This window comes from Plectropomus leopardus, chromosome 16 (genome assembly GCF_026936395.1).
Source record: "Plectropomus leopardus strain MGB_pleo_1.0 chromosome 16, ASM2693639v1, whole genome shotgun sequence".
In the NCBI taxonomy this organism is placed as follows: domain Eukaryota; kingdom Metazoa; phylum Chordata; class Actinopteri; order Perciformes; family Serranidae; genus Plectropomus; species Plectropomus leopardus.
This window is the reverse complement of record NC_142191.1, coordinates 13,193,849-13,213,113: the sequence shown is the minus strand read 5'-3', so window position 1 is coordinate 13,213,113 and position 19,265 is coordinate 13,193,849. Positions and strand designations below refer to the sequence as shown.

Genomic DNA, 19,265 nt, shown 5'->3' with positions numbered 1-19,265 from the left:
ATATGACCTACACAAAAAAATGAGACCATCAGCAAGAAGACATTTCTAGTTATTTTTGACATTATGTTTTGCTATTAGGGCTGATACTAGGGCAGGAACAGGGAAAAAAGAAACAAAGAGGCAAAAAAACAAAAAAAAAGCTGCAAATGTTACATCGTGGCCAAAACTGGAATTATACTGTGGTGCCTACTGGCCCAGAAATACTCCCATGACTTCAGGAAAGAGACTTCTGTAAATCAGTAAATTATTTTTTGTGACTGTCAGAACCCCAGCGAAACAACTCATTTCACTATTTAGATTAAAACCATCCAGTTTGATTACATTTGGAAAGTCTAAAAGAGCCACAAAATTAAATGTTTTAGACCCACATTCAAACTAGTAAAGCGCTAAACCGGAAGTCAGTCGCTCGGAAGTTACCAACTTTAAGAAAATATTCTAACTTTGCAGAGTCACACTTCTGAACGGGAATGATGCAGGCAGATCATAAACTGTATGTAAAGACACAGATTTTATACAGAGTCTATGAGACTGATAAATTGAAGAAAAAAAAAAGCCAGAAACTAAACGCTGCTGTGATTGGTTGATTCCGCTGTAAGCGTTTGATGATGTGCGGCAGGGATGCCACCCACCTCCCTCCAAACGAGCCATTCTTCAAAAATAAGAATAGACCTAATTATTTAAAAAAGACCAAGATCTAACAGTCATTAACATTAATTATGTCCATCCTTGTAGCCTACACTTTTTTACATCCTACTATTGTTAACATAAATAAATTGCCTATGTTTAAGTTTTTACTCTGACTCTATTTAATAAATTTTTAACAACAGTATTTGACAAGTATTCTAGTCAGTACCAACAACTTACAACTACTAACATTTCTCCCATCACAGCTTGTAAATAAATGGGGTTTCTAAGGGTAAATAAGGTGCCAGAGTGCACAAAAAAAAAGATTTCCATGGAGGAATCCCATACCAACATCTGGGCTAAGCCCCCAAAGTCCTCAAATTCTAGAAACGTCCCTGCTCACACCTGCCACAACGCTTTTGTTTCTACAATGCCGGCATGCTATGTAACATACTGGAACTGCATGTCTGTGATGTTTAAAAATGTAAAGATGGCCTAAAGAAGGGACTTTGTAGTGACCCAAAAGCATGATCTTGGTGTTAAAGTTAGACCTGTGTTTAATAAGTCAAAATGTTTGGTGTTTTCTGTGTGGCCACGAAAGAACTTGACAATAAGTTACAGAGTGGAGAGATAGAGGGAGCTCCTGTAGGTGTGACTAAAAAAAATATACTGTATACTCTGAATGTAAATCTTAATACAATGTTATATTTATGGTTAACAAAATTGTTGCACCCAAATAAATAAATAACGTGTGATAACAAAGGATGAAATGTTGAGAGACAGGGTGATGGCTGGGGGAGATTCAAAGCAGCATGGCAATATGGTAACCAGTTTTGGTTTCCAGGCAACAGCTGTTTACCACCTTTTGTCAGTGGAGAGGGGGTTGTCTTCATTCGTAAGCTAAGCGGCCACATGAAGTGCCTAGTGACTCATGTCAGAGGCCCAGGCGGATACCAAACCACACACAGGACCAAAATACATCCAAGAATAATTTACGATTGTTTTCTATGATGAAAACTAAACCAAATTAAATTTCCTCCTAAAAGAAGCACTGTACCACCACAAACAGTCAGGTATTTTCGTGGCCGAGAAGAAGCTGCCCCCCAAAATATCACATTAGATACTTTATTCATCCATGTGTACTGAGAGGTTTCACTGTAATGACACACCTGCCATTAGAAACAGGAAAACATGAGAAAAAATAGGGCCTTACATAAAAGACCTATTTTCCCTTCAAAACAGTCCCTAATAGTAACCCCCCCACACACACACACACACACACACCTTTTTGCTCTTGTTGCTCTTGTTTTTAAGAGAGCATGCACTCACGTGCTCATACAAAAACATGCCCTTTACAATCATACCCTATTCAGGAAAAACTCAGCATGTCTCTATGAGACGGAGAAGAGGCCTCTAATGGAACAACAGAGACTGAAAACTTTCTTATCATGGAAGATAGAAAAGAAGCTGTTCAACAGGTTGAAGGAAGCCTGTATAAAAATAGTGCATGCAGCCATGATGACTCACCGGTTTATAGACTCTCGTCTTTATGCTTCGATTATGTTGGTATTTCGCCATCTTGGATTTTTGGAACCAGAAGTGACCATATTTTAAAATGAGCAATGTATCTGATACCAGGGATGTAGCACCACATTCTGGGTCCTGTGCATAAGCAGACTCACCATGCCCCCACCATCCTTCCTCTCTTGATCCATGTCTCTCTCACTGAAATTTATTTTTTTTACTACTTCTGTGAGCTGTCTCTCACTTTCCTCTCCTTCTGTGTTTTGTTATTTTGAAACCCCAATTTCTCTTTTTTTGGAAGAAGACATGATAGTGTACCTTGGTGATACAGTAGCATAAAAAGTCACTCACTGTGTTTAGAGATGAATATTAATATTCATTATAATTATTAATTTATTTTTTCTTCTTCTTGCTTCCATATTTCACATCTATTAGATTCCACATACAACAATCTGTAATTATGCCAAATTAAGTGTCAGTAACTGCAAAATGTTAACCTAAAGTAGATTTATCATTACTTGGCTTACTGTGTTGTTTTTAATAACTTTATTTATATATTTTTATTTACCTTGTCAAGGTTTTGTACATCCTCTCATTTCCTTTTTTACCGTCCTTGTGTGTACGTTGTCTTTGAGTTTGTTTTGTCTATGGGGACTGACTGCCTTCTGGACACGGCCTCAAGGGGACATTTGAGGGACTGCAGTTTTTCGTGCTTAAATGCTGGCTTCATTTTTCAGCCCAAGATGTTGTCGCTTGGTTAAGAGGAAAAATAGTTTCACACTGGTTGGTAGGGAACTAGAGGAGGTCGAAAAACTGAGATCAAATGTATCTGATGAATTGCAGGGACACATTCAGTGTAAACACCTCAATTTCAAAACATCTACTTCTCATGAGAAAACTGGTCATATTCACTAATATCCCTTTTACAAACTCTATCACTCCTGAAAGGACTTAAGGACTTAGAAAAAGATTGAAGGTCAAGAAAAGGTCACATAATCTGGTGAATGTGTCTGAACCATTGTGCTGTACCTGCCTCAAAGCTAGAAAATCACTGTTTATGTTTATAAGGTGGGTATGGCTAACTATAGCTATAAGGATACAATATCCATGTACTGTTTTAAGGAATTTGGGGATTTTAATAATCTGAGGAGTTTATTTTCATGCAGCTGCATGTTACATAGATGAAGTTTTTATGGCTGACTGCCATTTTTTTCTCTTTTTTTAAATTTTTAAATCTGAGTGTTTCATATGAAACAATTAAAATCAAAACATAATTAAGGTATAGATATAGTAATTATATCTCCAACACGCAGCAACTCACACCAGAACGATCTAAACTGAAAAAAACAAAAAACAAACAAACAAAAAAAAACACTAAGAGGAAAACTATGTTTTTGATTTGTGACTGAAATGCAGCAACATTTTAAATATGCATCTTTTTTATGAAATAGTTTTGCAGAAAGAGAACCCCCGAGGGTTAAAAATCTTGCAACTTCAAAGGAAATCACTCCTGAGAAAGTACTTCCAAGAAAACTCGCCTTGTATAACATCTATATATTGCTGTTGATTTTATCAGATGGAAAACAAGGATTCGGAGAAAGAATCAACTTAACTCACTGTGGAGATAAACTATTATCATCCAAAAGCTGGAACACATGCTTTTTGATAAACAAAAAAAGGGAAGCCAATGAAAGCATCCTGGGTAGCAAAAAAAAGCTCTCCAATGGTGACATCAACCAAACGACCAACAAAGTATGAAGGTCGAAGTCTTGTGAGTCAGCTGACGGACTTCCAAGAGGAAAAAAAGGGACTGAAGTGCACAAATTTAGAAACTGCTAAACCATAAAGCATATTCCATCCTCTCCTGAGTTAATTTAGATGCAGTGAAGGGGTTATTTTTTTTTTAATTGCCCCGTCATTCTCTCACACATCACATGCTGAAGCACCCCTCCTCTGTTCTCCCTGTCCACGGGCTCACGCGGCACTCGATGCAGCGAGCAGTGGTCAGCCAGTATGCTGACTGATTGTGTACGTGCATTACAGGAAAGGCAGCATTCATTACATTTCACATTTTCTGACACCTGTAGTGGAAAGCTGAGTGCTGAAAGAGAGTGTGAGAGTGAGAGAGAAAGGTGTGACAGAACAAAAGTGAAAAGGGGTGAATAATTGGTGAAAAGGGAATGCGAGAAAGACAGCAGAGAGGAGTGGGAGGGATGAAGAACAAGTACAGAAGCCGCCTGAGAGGAATAATTATCCATTTTTTGTTATCAACAACAGAGCAAGGGCATAAAAGTGGAGGAGCAAAGAAGGGTAAAATTGTAATGTAGCACAGAAAATTCTGTCACATCACGATAATAAATAAATGTTTAATGTAACACATACAATAATCAGCTGACATCAGATATATCTTTATACAAAACAAAATCAGTGTGCACTTTTGTAAATTAAGAAAGTCAAAGTGAAATATTTTGTTTGCAGACCCAGATATATATTTACAATACATGTATGACTTACATTATGTAAGACTGCTGTTCCATATAGTTTTTGTGAGAATTGAAAAAAAACAAAGTCATGGCATGATGGTTTAACACAAAGAATAAAAAAAAAAAAAATCTAAACTTAAAGCACATCTGAGGTGGAATTTAAAGAATCCTTCATAGTTATCTTTGTACCCGCCAACACATTATTGGTTCCAGCATTTAACACTCAAAATATTTAAAGGGAAACATGTATTTTTCAAGTTGGACCATATTCTCCCATTTTTGTGTGTGTTTAAGTGACTGATGGAGTTTTGTTTTTTTTTTTTACATCTGCAGCATAATCCTAAAGCGAATAGAGTTCCCCAGGGATGATGTTTTTCTGTAGGTCAACCAGGAAGCTAATGCTGCTCTGGTTTCCGTAGATTACATAGTAAAATACATTGAAGGATGCATTCAATCAATGTATTTACTAAATAATCTATTTAACTGTTGATTGTCCATTGTTTAACTACCCTGAATGGTTCAGACTGTTAACCACAACTGCAACCATAGAGCTGGTCAGCCTATTGGTGCGCATTATGCATAAATATAGGTGTGGTTTCATCAAACATTTGACATGACAAAGATCCACGTGGGATTGAAACGTTGTCTCTAATAAACTTGTGTGGTGTGTAGTAAGTGTTGCGGCGTTACCTTTTGTCCTCATTAAAGGTTTTTTGAAAGCTTTGCACCTATATGATGTGCGTTTAAATATCCTTTTTTCCATTAGTCACTGAGAACCACAAACATGGGAAAATTGGGCCCAAGTAAAAAAAAAATAATAAAGGGATTTCCTTTTAAAAGTCAAAGCAATTAACATTTATTTACACATTCCTAACATACATATTGTTAAATGAACATTCTTAAAATAGTTGCAATTAAAATTTAATTGAAAACAAGACAAACAACAAATAAAAAGCACTATTAAGGCATCCTAGTGAGGCATTGTGAGCAGACATAACTGACATTAAACCAAACTGACTGATTAAAAGGAAAAATTAACCCACGTATTTAAGTCCAAATACAGGACACATGGGTTGTACATGGGCTGTTATCATTGTCATGAACTGTCCACTCTGAGCAGAAAAAAATCAGGTTGAAGCGAAATGGATTTACACATGCAAGACAATATCTTGCATCAAAAAATAAAATAAAATCTTAAAAGTCAGGTCAAGATGGGATTTTGTAATGGACTGGTTCTGATAATCTGGATTTGCATATATGGGTAACAGAGATCTAGTCCCTGTCTTCTGTGTCTCACATGTATCTGTTCTTGACGTATTCCCTGTACATCAGCACGTCCTCCCTGCACAGCACCCTCACCTGGCCCTGACCCGTCATCACATGGCTCTCAAACTCATCGCGGCTGTCTCTGTCGACCTGCGGGGGAGAAGCGGCATAGATGCTGTCCTCAGGGAAGCAGGACACTGGCTCTCTGAGAAGGAGGGACAAAGAAGGGAGAAGAGAAAAAGACAAGGGGGCACAGAAGCATGTTCAAATAATGGACGCAGTGAAGCACCAAGTTCAGACAAATCACGTGGAGAGAGATGAAAAATAAGCCATGTTTAAGTGCAACATCAGGGAGAAATGGTTCCTATCTATAGCTGCCACGAGATGATGGAAAACATGCAGCGAGGACTCTACCATTTTTTTAGTCCGACCAACATCTCATGACAATCTGCTGGAGTGTGTGAGTCATTAAGAGCACTGTTGATGGAAACAACATTGTAGAGATGGGCATTATGGGATTACTCGTGATTTTCACTGACTCTAAAGCACGTGTCATCTTCTTCAGGTGGATCATCAGCTGTGCGCTGTTCAGGTTATCCACTCAGTCAGAGAGTTCAACAGCAGCCGAGGCCCCAGTGAGCGGCTCCTCAGACACATGGCTACTTTACACATGCACCTCCTTCATGATCAAACCTCAACAGAGCCTATCATAGATCAAGGAATCCTTGAGATACATTTTGAACACTTGAATATCATTATAGAGTCCTCAGCTAATGGTGTGATTTAAATCAAAGTCATGAAAAGATTCTAGCACCCAGCTCCAAACCAAAGACGCAGTGTCACGAGGCCACCTAAAAGCTGAGGAGCATTCTCATCACGTTTGAATTTTTGGACAGGCTAAAGCTAGGTTTACATCCAAATAGTGTACAAATATTTATTTAGGAATTCATCAAGATCAACAGCTGGCAGTCCAGAAGAGGGCCACACATACTTTTTCAACTTATCCAAGCGTAAAAGCTGTTTATGCAATATTTGAGGTTTACCTCTTGGATTTTTGGTATTTCAACTCAGGTTCTTTGGTGAGCAAATTGTGGAAGCACAACAAACAGAGAGGTGAAACCCAACTTGAGATTCCCACCTGCAGTGCGCACCACCAAGACATCCCCCATCATGGGTGATTACAGAACAGGACCATTGGACACAAGCCCAGGGGCCCAAAGTGTGAGGGGGCCCCCGGCCTTCACAAATGTCAAATTAACACATACTGACCAGGAATAGACTCAAGACAATCACAAAGACACACACACATGCACACAAAAGAAACACAAAGAGATGCAGATGAACTGCAAACAGACAAGAAAATGGGCAAAATCCCCACTAAAAAGAAAAAAAAAAAAAAAAAAAAAATACCTGAGACACACAAAATTACCTAAGTTAGGCACAAGATTACCTCCATGGGACCCAAATGACAAAAAAAAAACATTCACAAAGGGGACACAAAAATTAACTCAGAGAGGCACAAAATTACCTCAGTATGACACAAAATCACCATAAAGACACACATAACGATGATAAAAATGACACAAAACAACCACAAGAAGACACAAACTTTTTCTCGGAGAGACACAAAATTACCTAGTTTAGACACAAGATTACCTCAAAGGAACCCAAATGACTACCAAAATGTTTAATTTGGATGTTTTAAAATTGGCCACGTGTGTCTCAAAAGCCTGACAAAGAAGGAAAGAAAGACTATTTATTGGAATAAGTCTTGACTCACGTTTTGCTCCATTAAACACACAAGTCTAATGACTCCTCACACACAGCTTAAGAGGACAGATTTAACTGTCCATTCATCTGGATCTGTGAGTTAAAAGCTCATTACAATTTGAGGCGGAAACACATCAGCACACCTCACTGACGCTGCTCAACAGGAATCTGCCATAGTATTCATTTCCTCTCCACCTTCACCTTCACCAATTGAAAAAGCTCTCCCATTGCCTGATGGGTAAATAGAGGAACTTAACAGGGGGAGGTGTCAAACTGAAGGGTTTTGGGGTTCTGTAACAGCGTCTTAGAATAGCGCTGTTCCATAACAACTGGCGGACCCTGTGGACCTGACACGTGGATGACAGAGTCGACAGGTGCTAATGAATGGCCAGGGTGAAGAAAGGTGACGCCATGGGTGGACGAGGAGAGATGCGTGCGCGTGCACACACACAGACACACACACACATCATTTTAGTTTTGCTGCTTCATAATACAGCATTAATGCCCATAGCGGAAACCAGGAAAATAGCATTTATTTTCCCCACAGGGCAGACATGAGAAAATGGCTTAACACCATGAAAATTGTAAAAAAAATAACATTTTTAAGATTGAAAACCTGATATCCTAGAATGCATGACTTTGTGCTATAATGGCTGTGGGATCAAAAATTGTGGTTTAAATGGGTTTAAATGGGGACATTTTTGTCCTGAAGGTGCTGAGAGGGTTTTTTTTAGCTACACTGTTTATTATTGGCTTAATATGAGAGCTGACCTTAAAAAAAATGAAGAAAAACTTGCCACCCTTGCCAAATTGTATACCATATGCATTAACACAGCCAAAGTTATTGATAAATAAAAAATGAAAAAGACAAAAATGTTTCAAAGGGTGCACAAGGGATGAAGAAATTGTGAAAAGATTCAGCTGTTATTACAATAAGGGGGAGGGTCAGGCTCACTTCCACAGAAAATATTAACAACCATAAGCAACACAGTATAAGTTATATCTGGTTGTCAGGACAGCTCACTCTGGCGTCTTCCTAAGCAGCTCAAGAGAGCCCTCTGGCACAAACTTGACTGTAAGGTGGGAATGCTGTTGGAATATTCAGTATATCACATTTGCTTATTGAGAGCACCACATCCTCTGAGCAGCTGCTTTGCTAAAGCAGTCAAATTCACTGCACTTCTTCAACCAGGCTACACTGCCAAAGCAAATAGCTTATGGTTATTTATTGTAATGAGTCTTCACTTTCATCTCTGTATAAGGTAACAGTAATGGTTCACATGTTTTGCTGTGTTAAACACACAGGTCTTGATTTGTGTCTGGAGACTCTTCACACTTGGCAGCTCTTTAAGACAATCATTACAGCCTGTCGACATGTCACATAATGTGCTGGGGATCAACCAGATACAGAGATTTTAACTGCTCAGTCATCTGGATCTGTGACTTAAAAGCTCATTATAATCTGAGGTGGAAACACATCACCACACCCCACTGAAGCTGCTCAACAGGAATTACTAGGAACTACAGGAAATACACAGACATACCCTGAAGGTTTTGGGGTTCTGTAACAGCGTCTTAGAATAGCGCTGTTGCATAACAACTGTCGGACCCTGTGGACCTGACACGTGGATGACAGAGTGGACTGGTGGACTAATGAATGGCCAGAATGAAGAAAGGTGACGCTGCAGGTGGTTTAGGAGAGATGCAAAGTGAAACATGATGAAAAGATCTGATTGAGGTTGCTCTTGCACATAAACGCCAATATCTGTGTGTCTGCCGCCTTTGTGTGTAGTGTAATAACTTTCACCTGTGATAAATTATAGAAAGCATTTCTTTGAGTACATATATACGCAAACAAAGAAGACTTTTCATTTTCAAAGAGAGCTACAAGAGTCATGTGTTTGCTCCAGAAAGGTTACAGATGGCATTTGTAAGATGGAGCCAGAGGCTATACAGTTCAACCAACATCCTCTGCTTCAAGCTTCTCTCAAATCACCATTTTTTTTATCTTGTCATAATAATCAAAAGAAGACAAGAAATCAATGTAGCTGTCAGACCTGAGCTGCTTCACTGCCTTTACTACAGTTAGACAACTGCACACATCCAGAGAGACTTAAAGAATTACGTTTGTATTATCTGTTCTCTTTCAAACTGAGAGACTTCATCAAGGATTTGAGAATCATTTTTATGCTTTATGGATGGCAATGTCTGTCTGCCACCACTTTAGTCAAGACCCAAATATCTCAATATCTACTGCATGGATTGGAATAACATTTGATGCAGATATTCATGGTTGCCAGAGGATGAATCCTAAGTGATCCCTGACTTTTCCTCCAGCGTCACCATGAGGCTGACATTTGTGGTTTTAAATGATATATCTTTACTAGAACAGACGTAGCTGTACTTGGTGTTTAGTGCTTGTTAACAAATGTAAGCATGCTAACATGTGAACCCAAGATAATGAACATGGTAATCATTACATCTGCTAAACAATAGCATGTTGGCAGTGTCACTGTGAGCATGCTTATCCAAGCTTTTGGATTAAAGTACTGCTGTGCAAAAGTGCTGTACAGTGTCACAGAGCCACTAACACCACTTTTGCCTCTAAAAAAGTATTTCACTATTCACTATTTCAAAGTATTTCACTGCTCTTTGTCTTTTGACAAAACTGGCTGTCTGTACAGTAGAAAGATGCAAATACTTCTGAAATTGGTGTCACAGAAAACAAGAGGAAAAGAGCTGCGGCTGAAGAGGTAGAAAACCTACAACTACCAGAATGCACTGGGCTGCACCAGACCAATAAATGCTCCGAATGCTGATGGGTAATGTAATGCTTGTTTGACACAATGGTGGCCAGCTGGGGTCAAACAATCTCATATTACACTTAAACTGTAAGCTAAAACATGTTTCTGAAAACATGAGAAATAGGCCACACAATAACAGATTTCAATTCATATTTGATCAGCTCTGCTTAGCTTTACTGTTTGATCTCAGTTTTGTCATTAAAGCTAAAAACTCAAATTTGTTTCTTTTAGACGAGGAATAGGCAAGTCAGTGTCATAATCTTGGTTTATATGTTTATATTCAATCAGCACTGCCTCCTTTTATAGTCTGAGCAGAGTTATGTTGGATTTTTGAGGGTTGTTATGATACAAACCAGGTTGAAAATCTGTGAAGTATCCCTTTAAGCCTGATATATGTTAAGGCTCTTGGCACTTTAGATGACAGATGTATCTGTCAGAAAAAAGTATAACTCAATAATCTCACTTTATGTCGCAAAACTCAGACTCCATCATATTTTGTTACACAATTAGAGCTGCAATAATTAAGTCAATGAATGGATTAGGCAGTTGGAGGGAAAATTAATTGCAACCTATTCTGATAATGGATTGATTGTTTGTCATTTTCCAAGCAGATACGTTAAACATTTTCAGGTGTCAGCTTCTTAAATGTAATAAAAATGCTGCTTATCTTTGGCATTCATGGCAGTAAATGAAGAGTTTGGGGGTTCCTGAGTGTTAGACGAAAGAATAAATTAAGGGCTTCACATTGGGCTCTGCAAAATGTGATGAGCGTTTTTTTTTTTTTTTAAATGATTAATAGTGAAAATAATCTGCAGAGTACACACAATACTAAATACCCATATGTACTGGGTTTTTTTAATGAAAAAAGTGGTTGGGGGGTTTAGTTACTCTTTCAATATGTATGTGGTGTAATAAAAACAGCAAACAGCCAAAAAAAACCCCTCAGCCCACTCCAGTGGTGTCACATGACCTTCAACCTTTCCTTCTCTTACTTTTAGCTCCATATGGCTTTCTAGGCAACGGCTCATGGTCGTCTTACAAAGCTGTGCGATCCTTTATAAACAGAAATCTCATCTTCACCTGCACATGCTCTCTTTAACCTGAGCTTTCACAAGGCTAAGTGCAGCACGCACACATGCATGCACGCACGCACACACACACGCACGCACGCACGCACGCGCGCGCACACACACACACACACAGTCACGTTGATATATTTTTGTCCTCTCTTTACCATTTGTCTGCTCTGTATCACTTCACAGATTTCTGTTTATGTTCCATCCAGCCATGATGCATACAGCTGCACATCAAAGCCCATCTGGCTACCTGGATGTATTTTTAGAGCGAAACAATAAAACAACCTCTTCTGTTTCCTCTCATGCCTCTGCTGCCTCTCGGCTCTTTCTCCTTCAAAAGCCTTCGCCTCAGCATCTCTCATTTTGAGTTGAAAGTGTTATTTTTCTCCAGTTGGGGGAAACGTTTTTAATACCACAATGCCGAGTGACTGGTAAACTATTTCTGTGCAGAAAGCACTCCACAAAAATATCACTAACACTTGACAAATATTTTAAAAATGCCTTTTACTCTGCTAGAACACAGCCGGGAACTGGTTAGCTTAGGTTAGCACAAGGAAAGGAAGGAGGCTTTTTATGTATTATTATTATTATTATTATTATTAGTATGTATTTATTCATTTATCTATTATTATTATCCATATGGCTTTCTAGGCAACACTAACTAAGCTCCAAATGTTTGTTGCTCTAGTAGAGATGGCTGATATTCCAAACTCAGCAGGTTTGTGCTGTATTGCGCTATCACCTCTGCTGGTCGTCCTCCCGTTATAAGAGAATGATATTAACTTTTTTAATGTGGGAGGAACCAGATTATCGGTCACTTTGCTGCACTAAACTCTCATCAGCAATATGCACAAGACTGTCAAAGGTCAGGAGAGGACACTTCTGAATTATGTTAAAAAGATATTTACTTGACGGCTTAGTGTCAGGTGCCCCAATCATTCACAGTGGAGCAAGTGTTCAAACTGTAACACAGTATGAGATGTGCAAGAAGATCATTCAGTGCATTGACAGTTTTGCTGCATCTCGGGGTAGCTGGGTTTGCAGAAACCTAAAGCTCCTTGTATGTATGTGCCTACAGGCATGTACATTATGTGTGAGAGGGAGCAAGAAAAGGGGAAAGAGCAAGAGTGAGAAGAGAATAGATATTAAGAGGAATCACAACGACGGAGGCATTTTGCCATTGATGTGCTGTCTGTGAATGCATGAGTGAGAGTCGGAGCGAGAAAGAAAGAGAGCAAGTCAAAGAGGGAAATTGCTACTGTGTCTGTGTGGCTGCACATTGCCATCCCACGTGTGGTTGAGTTTTGAATCTGGCTGAGAACAAAACGCCCGCTGGGTCACAGCCGCAGCGAGCAGGAAGGCGAAGGGGTGGACTGACTGGGAAATAGCAGGGTTGACAACAAGTAAAAGAAAGAGTGTTTGGTTAAAAGAGCTTAAGATTAAACAGTGCACAGCTAGAAGCCTCCCTGGAGACCACTTAGTGAGAGCAACTGTGTTCACTTATCCCAAGGCTACTGAGTGGTATTTAAGAAGGGTCGGATTATAACTATAAACCCACACTGATGTGAAATGCTCAACATCACACATGAGTAAAGATTATTGAGTTCGGGCACGTTTGTTTTCTGTCTATGTGTGTTTTTTGGGGTTGATTTGCCATCTGTTTTACTCACAAGCAGATGATGTTTGCGAGGTTTATGCGTTCGGTTCTTTCCACCCTGTGCTGGCTCTCGCCCAGATGTGCAAACCTGCAGAAAAAAAAGGGAAAAAATCCTGAAAACCTGCTTAAGTCTACAGTATATACACTTACTGGACATATGTTTGTCTCTGCCTAATGCACCTTCCATCTCCATGATTAGAAATACAATTAAAAAAGGTGATTAACTAGCAGTGTAATTCATCTCTAAAGCACCCTGCACATTCCTATTTTCACTATTTTTTAATATAAACATTGAGAGATGAGTTGAAAATGTCTTCTGAGATCTTGAATGTCATCATATCTCAAATATACCCCCAGGTTATTTTTTTTCTCCAGCAAACACACAATAATGTGCAACAGTTGAGAGTTCCCCTCTGGCTCTTGCTTATGATTTTTTAATATTAATGCACTGATTAGCAGAGCTTTGGCTGCAGCTAACATCTTTGGAGCCACTCCAACTTCCAGCCTGAATAATGAATGCAGTTTCATTCTCATTATGTGCCACTACAGTAGGAGGATATGAACAACATTCTTCAAGACAATTTGGATTTTTTAAAAAGTATATTCACATGCTTCAATCACGCCTCAAAACTATGGCTGCAATCAAAGTCAGAGCTATACATCTAAGAAATGAAAGTCGTGAGTAAAACAAAAGTTGTTTTTTTTTCCATCTTAGCATACATTCCTCTACAGGACCTCAGTACAATCGATGTTAGGACATGGAGAGCTCAGGCCAAGTGAATCTTGATAACACACATCACAGCGACATCACTTGACTCTTCCGAGGAAGACTGCAGGGTGATAGCAGTCTAAACATGTCAAGGTAAAATTTAACACTCTTTAATACCTACAAGAAACAAGTAAAGACTAGAATCTTGTAAACATTCATCCTCAAAGACACAAGCAATTATTTTTTTTAAATGTGGGGATGTCAGGGTAAGTTTTTGTCGGTCCTCATGTCTATTTTCTTTTACAACTCGTCTGTTAAGTCTCTCCACAAACTCAATCTTAGGATCTGAAAACCAAAAAATGGTCCCAGGATAAGTCTGAAGGGTTGACAATTTTCACCATTTTCTTAAATTTTAAGTATCAAACAGCTAAGGGAGAAAATGAGAAAAAAATAATTAACAATGAAATAGTCAGTTGCAGCCCTGTGTTGCTTCAAAGACAAGACCATACACTGCCTACTGCAATAATACTCTGGGCCAGTTATCCTCAGTGGGTTTAGGAAAGCAGAGTGTGACAAAGAAAAAGCTATTAAAGCTCCATCAAATGCATCACTCTGTATCAAACGTGCAGTTCGCATCCAAAGAACAGACAGTTGTGTTCATTTTCCGAGTCCGACGACGGCTATCACTGTAGCTCATCAATGTGGTAGGGAGCAAACAGGGAGAAAGGACAAAATGAAATGGAAAGGACAAACACAAAATGACAATTGGGGGCGAAGGAAGGGAAAGGTGGACAAAAAAAGCAGTGAGGTCATAAGTATGATGCACACAGCAGGGCAGAGTTGACAATGTCCCTTTAGCAAAAAGACCGATATCACCCTGAGGGAGCTGTTGACACAGACTGCTTGCTCCCCTCTCAGGACTGGTCAAATGCGCAGAGGCAGTCACAAAACAAGGCTGCCGTTTGCTGCAACGTGGCACCAAGTAACATGCTACACATACAGGATACTGAGAGCTGAGGGCCAAACAAACAAACACAGGCCAGCTCGAGTTGGTAAGTATGAGACGCAGACACAGAGACATAAGAAAACCTCACTTAATATAATGCAGTTCTGTTTAATAGCACTACAAACTACAACCTCAAAAAATGATATCGATTGAATCAATTACTCACCCTGTGCCACGCTGAATTCATAAGGAAAACTTTATTTTTCTTGCATGCCTTCATTCTTAACAAAGAATCCAAAAATGGAGAAAATTCACAAAAAAATTAAGACAGGGGTCCAAAGCTAACTACAGAAAAACAATATCAAAATGCATTTCCAAACTCTCACACAACTCATGCAGGATCATCCAAGTCTTGTTTATCCTGTCGTATGCTCAGTGCTTCCCAAAAAGATAGCCTTTCTGACAGGGAACTGAACTAAAAGTAAAATTTATCTATCCTCTCTTTAGAGCCAGACTCCACTGACGAGGATTTTACCTCACTAAACATGTGAGCAGCTGATCTACTTACTGCAGCCTCAGTCACTTAGTTTGTGTTATTGGTGACTTTAGTGTTTTTAAAGGGTTAGTTTGGATTGCATTGCAGGAAGGACACAGACTCTGCACACTGGGGACCTGCTCCACCAGGTGAGCTACACGGCCCTCCAACCACATATTAGGTTTTGACTTGTTTGGATCCTTCGTTCACAATGGAGGCATGCAGAAGAACAGTTCTCTTCACAAATTCAAGAAAAAGAAAAATAAAACAAGCTGAGTGATTGATATGTGAATGGTGAGTTTGGAGTTTAAGTTCGTCTTGTAATATCTTTCTGACAGTGTCAAGCAGAACTTAACATTGTTATCTTTGAAAAGGGAGAATTCATGGCTGAGCTGCTGCATTAGATTTACAGGTGTACCTCATAAAGTGGCCACTAAGTGTACCTTTCTCATCCCTTACAACTGTGTTCTGTGGTAAGTGAACGACCTGCCTTGCTTGCCTACAAGTCAATTACTACTACATTATTGATAATAGGAAGTTAAATGTCCTAACTAAAAACATTGTTGAAGCCCCATACACTGTGGCCAACCATTTTGAAATGAGTGTATCAGTTGTGAATGGTGTGAAACGATGCATGTATGCATGTGACCCTTCACCTTTCATAAATGTGTAGGTCTTTCTCATCAGGAAACTCAGCCAAATGGAGTCCATAGGGCTCCTTAACCGACTGCTGCTGCTGGATCTCCTGAGGAGGCGAGAAAGGAAAGGTAAGGAGCTGCAGTACACGTGACTGAGACAGAAAAACACAAACAGGTTTTATCAAAAGTTTTACCGCAACTTTAAAACACGTGTCATAAAGTGGCTTGTTAGCATCCGGCTCCTCTAAACAGCATATCAAGAAGCTCCAGCTCAAAATAAAAAATCAAACAGACGAGGTCATCAGGTTCAGCTGCTTCTCTACAACTGATTCACTACTTAAGACGGCCCAACGAGTGTAATTTAGGCAACTATGAATGTAATTTGATTGTTGGTGTCTGATGAGGTGGTTTCATGTTCAGGCAAACTGCCCTCCTGGGGGTCTTGCTCACAGTGTCCAAAGTTTCTAGGGACATAATGATTATAATAAACAAGAGATCCGTTTGAAAAGGTCAGGCCGGTCCAAGCTGATTCTCGAAGGCTTCATGCAAGAAGACTGTTTAATCAGAACTCTTTCTGTGCTTGGAAAATTATTAAGTTTGAAAATATAATTACATAAATAGCGCTCAAAATAACAGTTCTTCTATTTGTGGTGGCAAATGATTTAGTTGTAGTGGCCTACCACAAATAAATTACCGTGTGGAAAACCTGCCTTCTGTTCCTTAGTTGAACGGAATAACGGCCGTAAGGGTTTTTGCAGAATATTATGATGTCACTGTAAAGCTAACCTTTAGGCTTCTGGATATAAAATGTCACCACTTCATCATCATATCCTATTAGACATTGATGTGAATTTTTGTCATTTTCAGCAAATTCATTCCTGAGTTATGGCCAAAAACACCTTTGACCACAAAAGTAAAATCAGTTAATCTTTACGCCCCAGTGTATGTTTGTGCCAAATTCAAAGAAATACCCTCAAGGCCTTCTTCAGATATTTTGTTCAAGATAATGAGAAAGGTCACAAGGACCTTGACCTCTCAAGGTTTTTCTGAGACATCACATTCACAAGAATGGGACAGATGGAAGGAAAAACCCAAAACACATGGCCTCCGCGCATGGCTGTTGCTGGTGCTGAGGCATAAAATGCCAAAAAAAATGGTTGCAAAATCTAGTCTGAATATAATGAAAGCATAACCAAAGGCCATGGATCATGAGGTTACACTCTGGTTATAAACACACTATTGCGCAATATATGAAATAAGACCTTCAATTCCAAAATGCAATTAACCAATGAAATGAATGCCACTTAATCACCTGCAGCTGTGGCAAAATGAAATGAAACTATTGCTAAGAATAATTCATCATTACATAATGCTATGAGAACAGGGAATAAAAAGAAAAACAATACATATTCCCAGGAACATTTTTAATCATGCTATGATTTATGTTAACAGTTTTTTAATTCCTTGGAAAACATGTAATTAACAAACATTAAACCCAAATGATAAAAAATTATTGTAGCATTTCCCTCTATAAAGGTTTACCAAGATTCCCAATTAAACCAGCAATGACTTTAAGTTCCATTGTAATCTCATAACACTTCCTATTAAGCACAAGGCTGATGATCAAATAACAGCTCAGTGCAACAAAAAGACCTGAGATCTAAAAACAACATGTTGAACCATGCATTAAACCGTCTCCAGCAGCAGCAGCAGCGTTAAGTCAGCCAAACCAAACACTCGAAGAGGCAAAAGGTCTGATTAATCTAAGTATCTGTTTTCACATGCTGGTGGTTGGGTGGGAGTTTCATGTGAATAGTACGAATCCATCCTGTTTTGTTTCGAGGGGCGAAAATACAAGGATGGTGCCGTGTTTTCTTGGCAGACGTGGGACTGTTTCATAACAACTGAGCAAAGAGAAGAAAATTATGCTTCTGACAAACAGAAGCATAATTCATATAACAACGGAGCTTATGTGTTATTCATTCATTCATTGTCCGTAAGCGCTTGTCCTCGTAAGGATCACGGGGAGTCTGGAGTCTATCGCAGCTGTCATTGGGCAAGAGGAGGGGTACACCATGGACAAGTCGCCAGACTATCACGGGGCTGACACATATAAATAGACAACCTTTCACGCTCAGTCACACCTATGTGCAATTTAGAATCACCAATCAACCTGACATGAATGTCTTTGGACTGTGGAAGAAAGCCAGAGAAGCCAGAGAACCCACGCAGACACGGGAAGAACATGCAAACTCCGCACAGAGGGCCTCCCCTGCCCAAAGTCTGAACCTTATACCTTAACCTTATATATTATGGTCTGTGTAATTTGATATTGTGACATGATGGAGGATTAGGGCCAGGTTAAAGAAAAAAAAAAGTCAGATTTTGAGAATAATATAATATATAATAATATATAATCTATAATTTCATAATATTACAAAAATAAAATTATAATATTTTGAGAAAAAAGTAGTAATATTATGAGAATAAACTTGTTATATTAAGGAAATAACGCCATAATATTACAAGAATAACGTGGTCATTTTAGGAAGGAAAAAAGATGTAATTTTAAAAGAGAGGATATTATATTACGGAAATAAACATACTGTCAGCAAACTATAAAACAGGTGAGAGCAAAGGCAGCCTCCCTGGCAACCACTGTCCCTGGTAATTACTACTTAATTCTCATAAAATTAAGACTTTATTCTCATAAAATTATGACCTTTTTTCTTGTAAAACTGTGGCTTTCTTCTAGTAACATTACGAATTTGTTCTCATAAAATTAGAATTATTTAAAAGTTTTTTTTCTCATAATATTACAATTTTATTCGTGAATTCTCAATTTATTTTGTATTTTTTCCCAATTGTGGCCCCAAATTTCTGTCGTATTGGCAAAGGTATAAAATATTGTAAAATTTAGAGAAACTCATTAGAGAAACCACTTATAGACCAAATATCTATATAGGGATGCTGGTTCTGTACTAGTCTAGCTCTCTGGATGTAGACTATGACAATAAAACTGCCATTGGGCCGCTTATGAACAACAATAAAACATCATCTACATGCAAAAATGACCCATTACATATAATAAAAGTATCAATTAGTTTTACTTTAAAAACATACTTATTTTATTATCTTTATAATTATTTTACTGGTGGATGTATACAGTGTTGCTGGTTGCATTATCTTAAACTGCATGACATTCATGTGTAAGGCAGTTGGTGAATTATTTT

General features: G+C 38.7%; 1 protein-coding gene across 2 annotated transcripts in view; it reads right to left on the bottom strand.

The window, feature by feature from the left end:
* Positions 1-4,494: 4,494 nt before the first annotated feature.
* The window catches only part of fig4a (FIG4 phosphoinositide 5-phosphatase a), a 68,781-nt gene continuing 54,010 nt past the window's right edge, over positions 4,495-19,265 (bottom strand). Inside the window, exons 22-24 of one of the 2 annotated variants that reach the window (XM_042503358.2) lie at positions 16,051-16,139; positions 13,218-13,292; positions 4,495-6,102 (exon numbers count right to left, since the gene is read on the bottom strand). In XM_042503358.2, coding sequence (XP_042359292.1) covers positions 5,925-6,102; positions 13,218-13,292; positions 16,051-16,139 — 342 coding nt within the window. In that variant the 3' untranslated portion in view covers positions 4,495-5,924. The remainder of the gene's footprint in view (positions 6,103-13,217; positions 13,293-16,050; positions 16,140-19,265) is intronic. The other variant, XM_088089178.1, reaches the window with a different exon arrangement.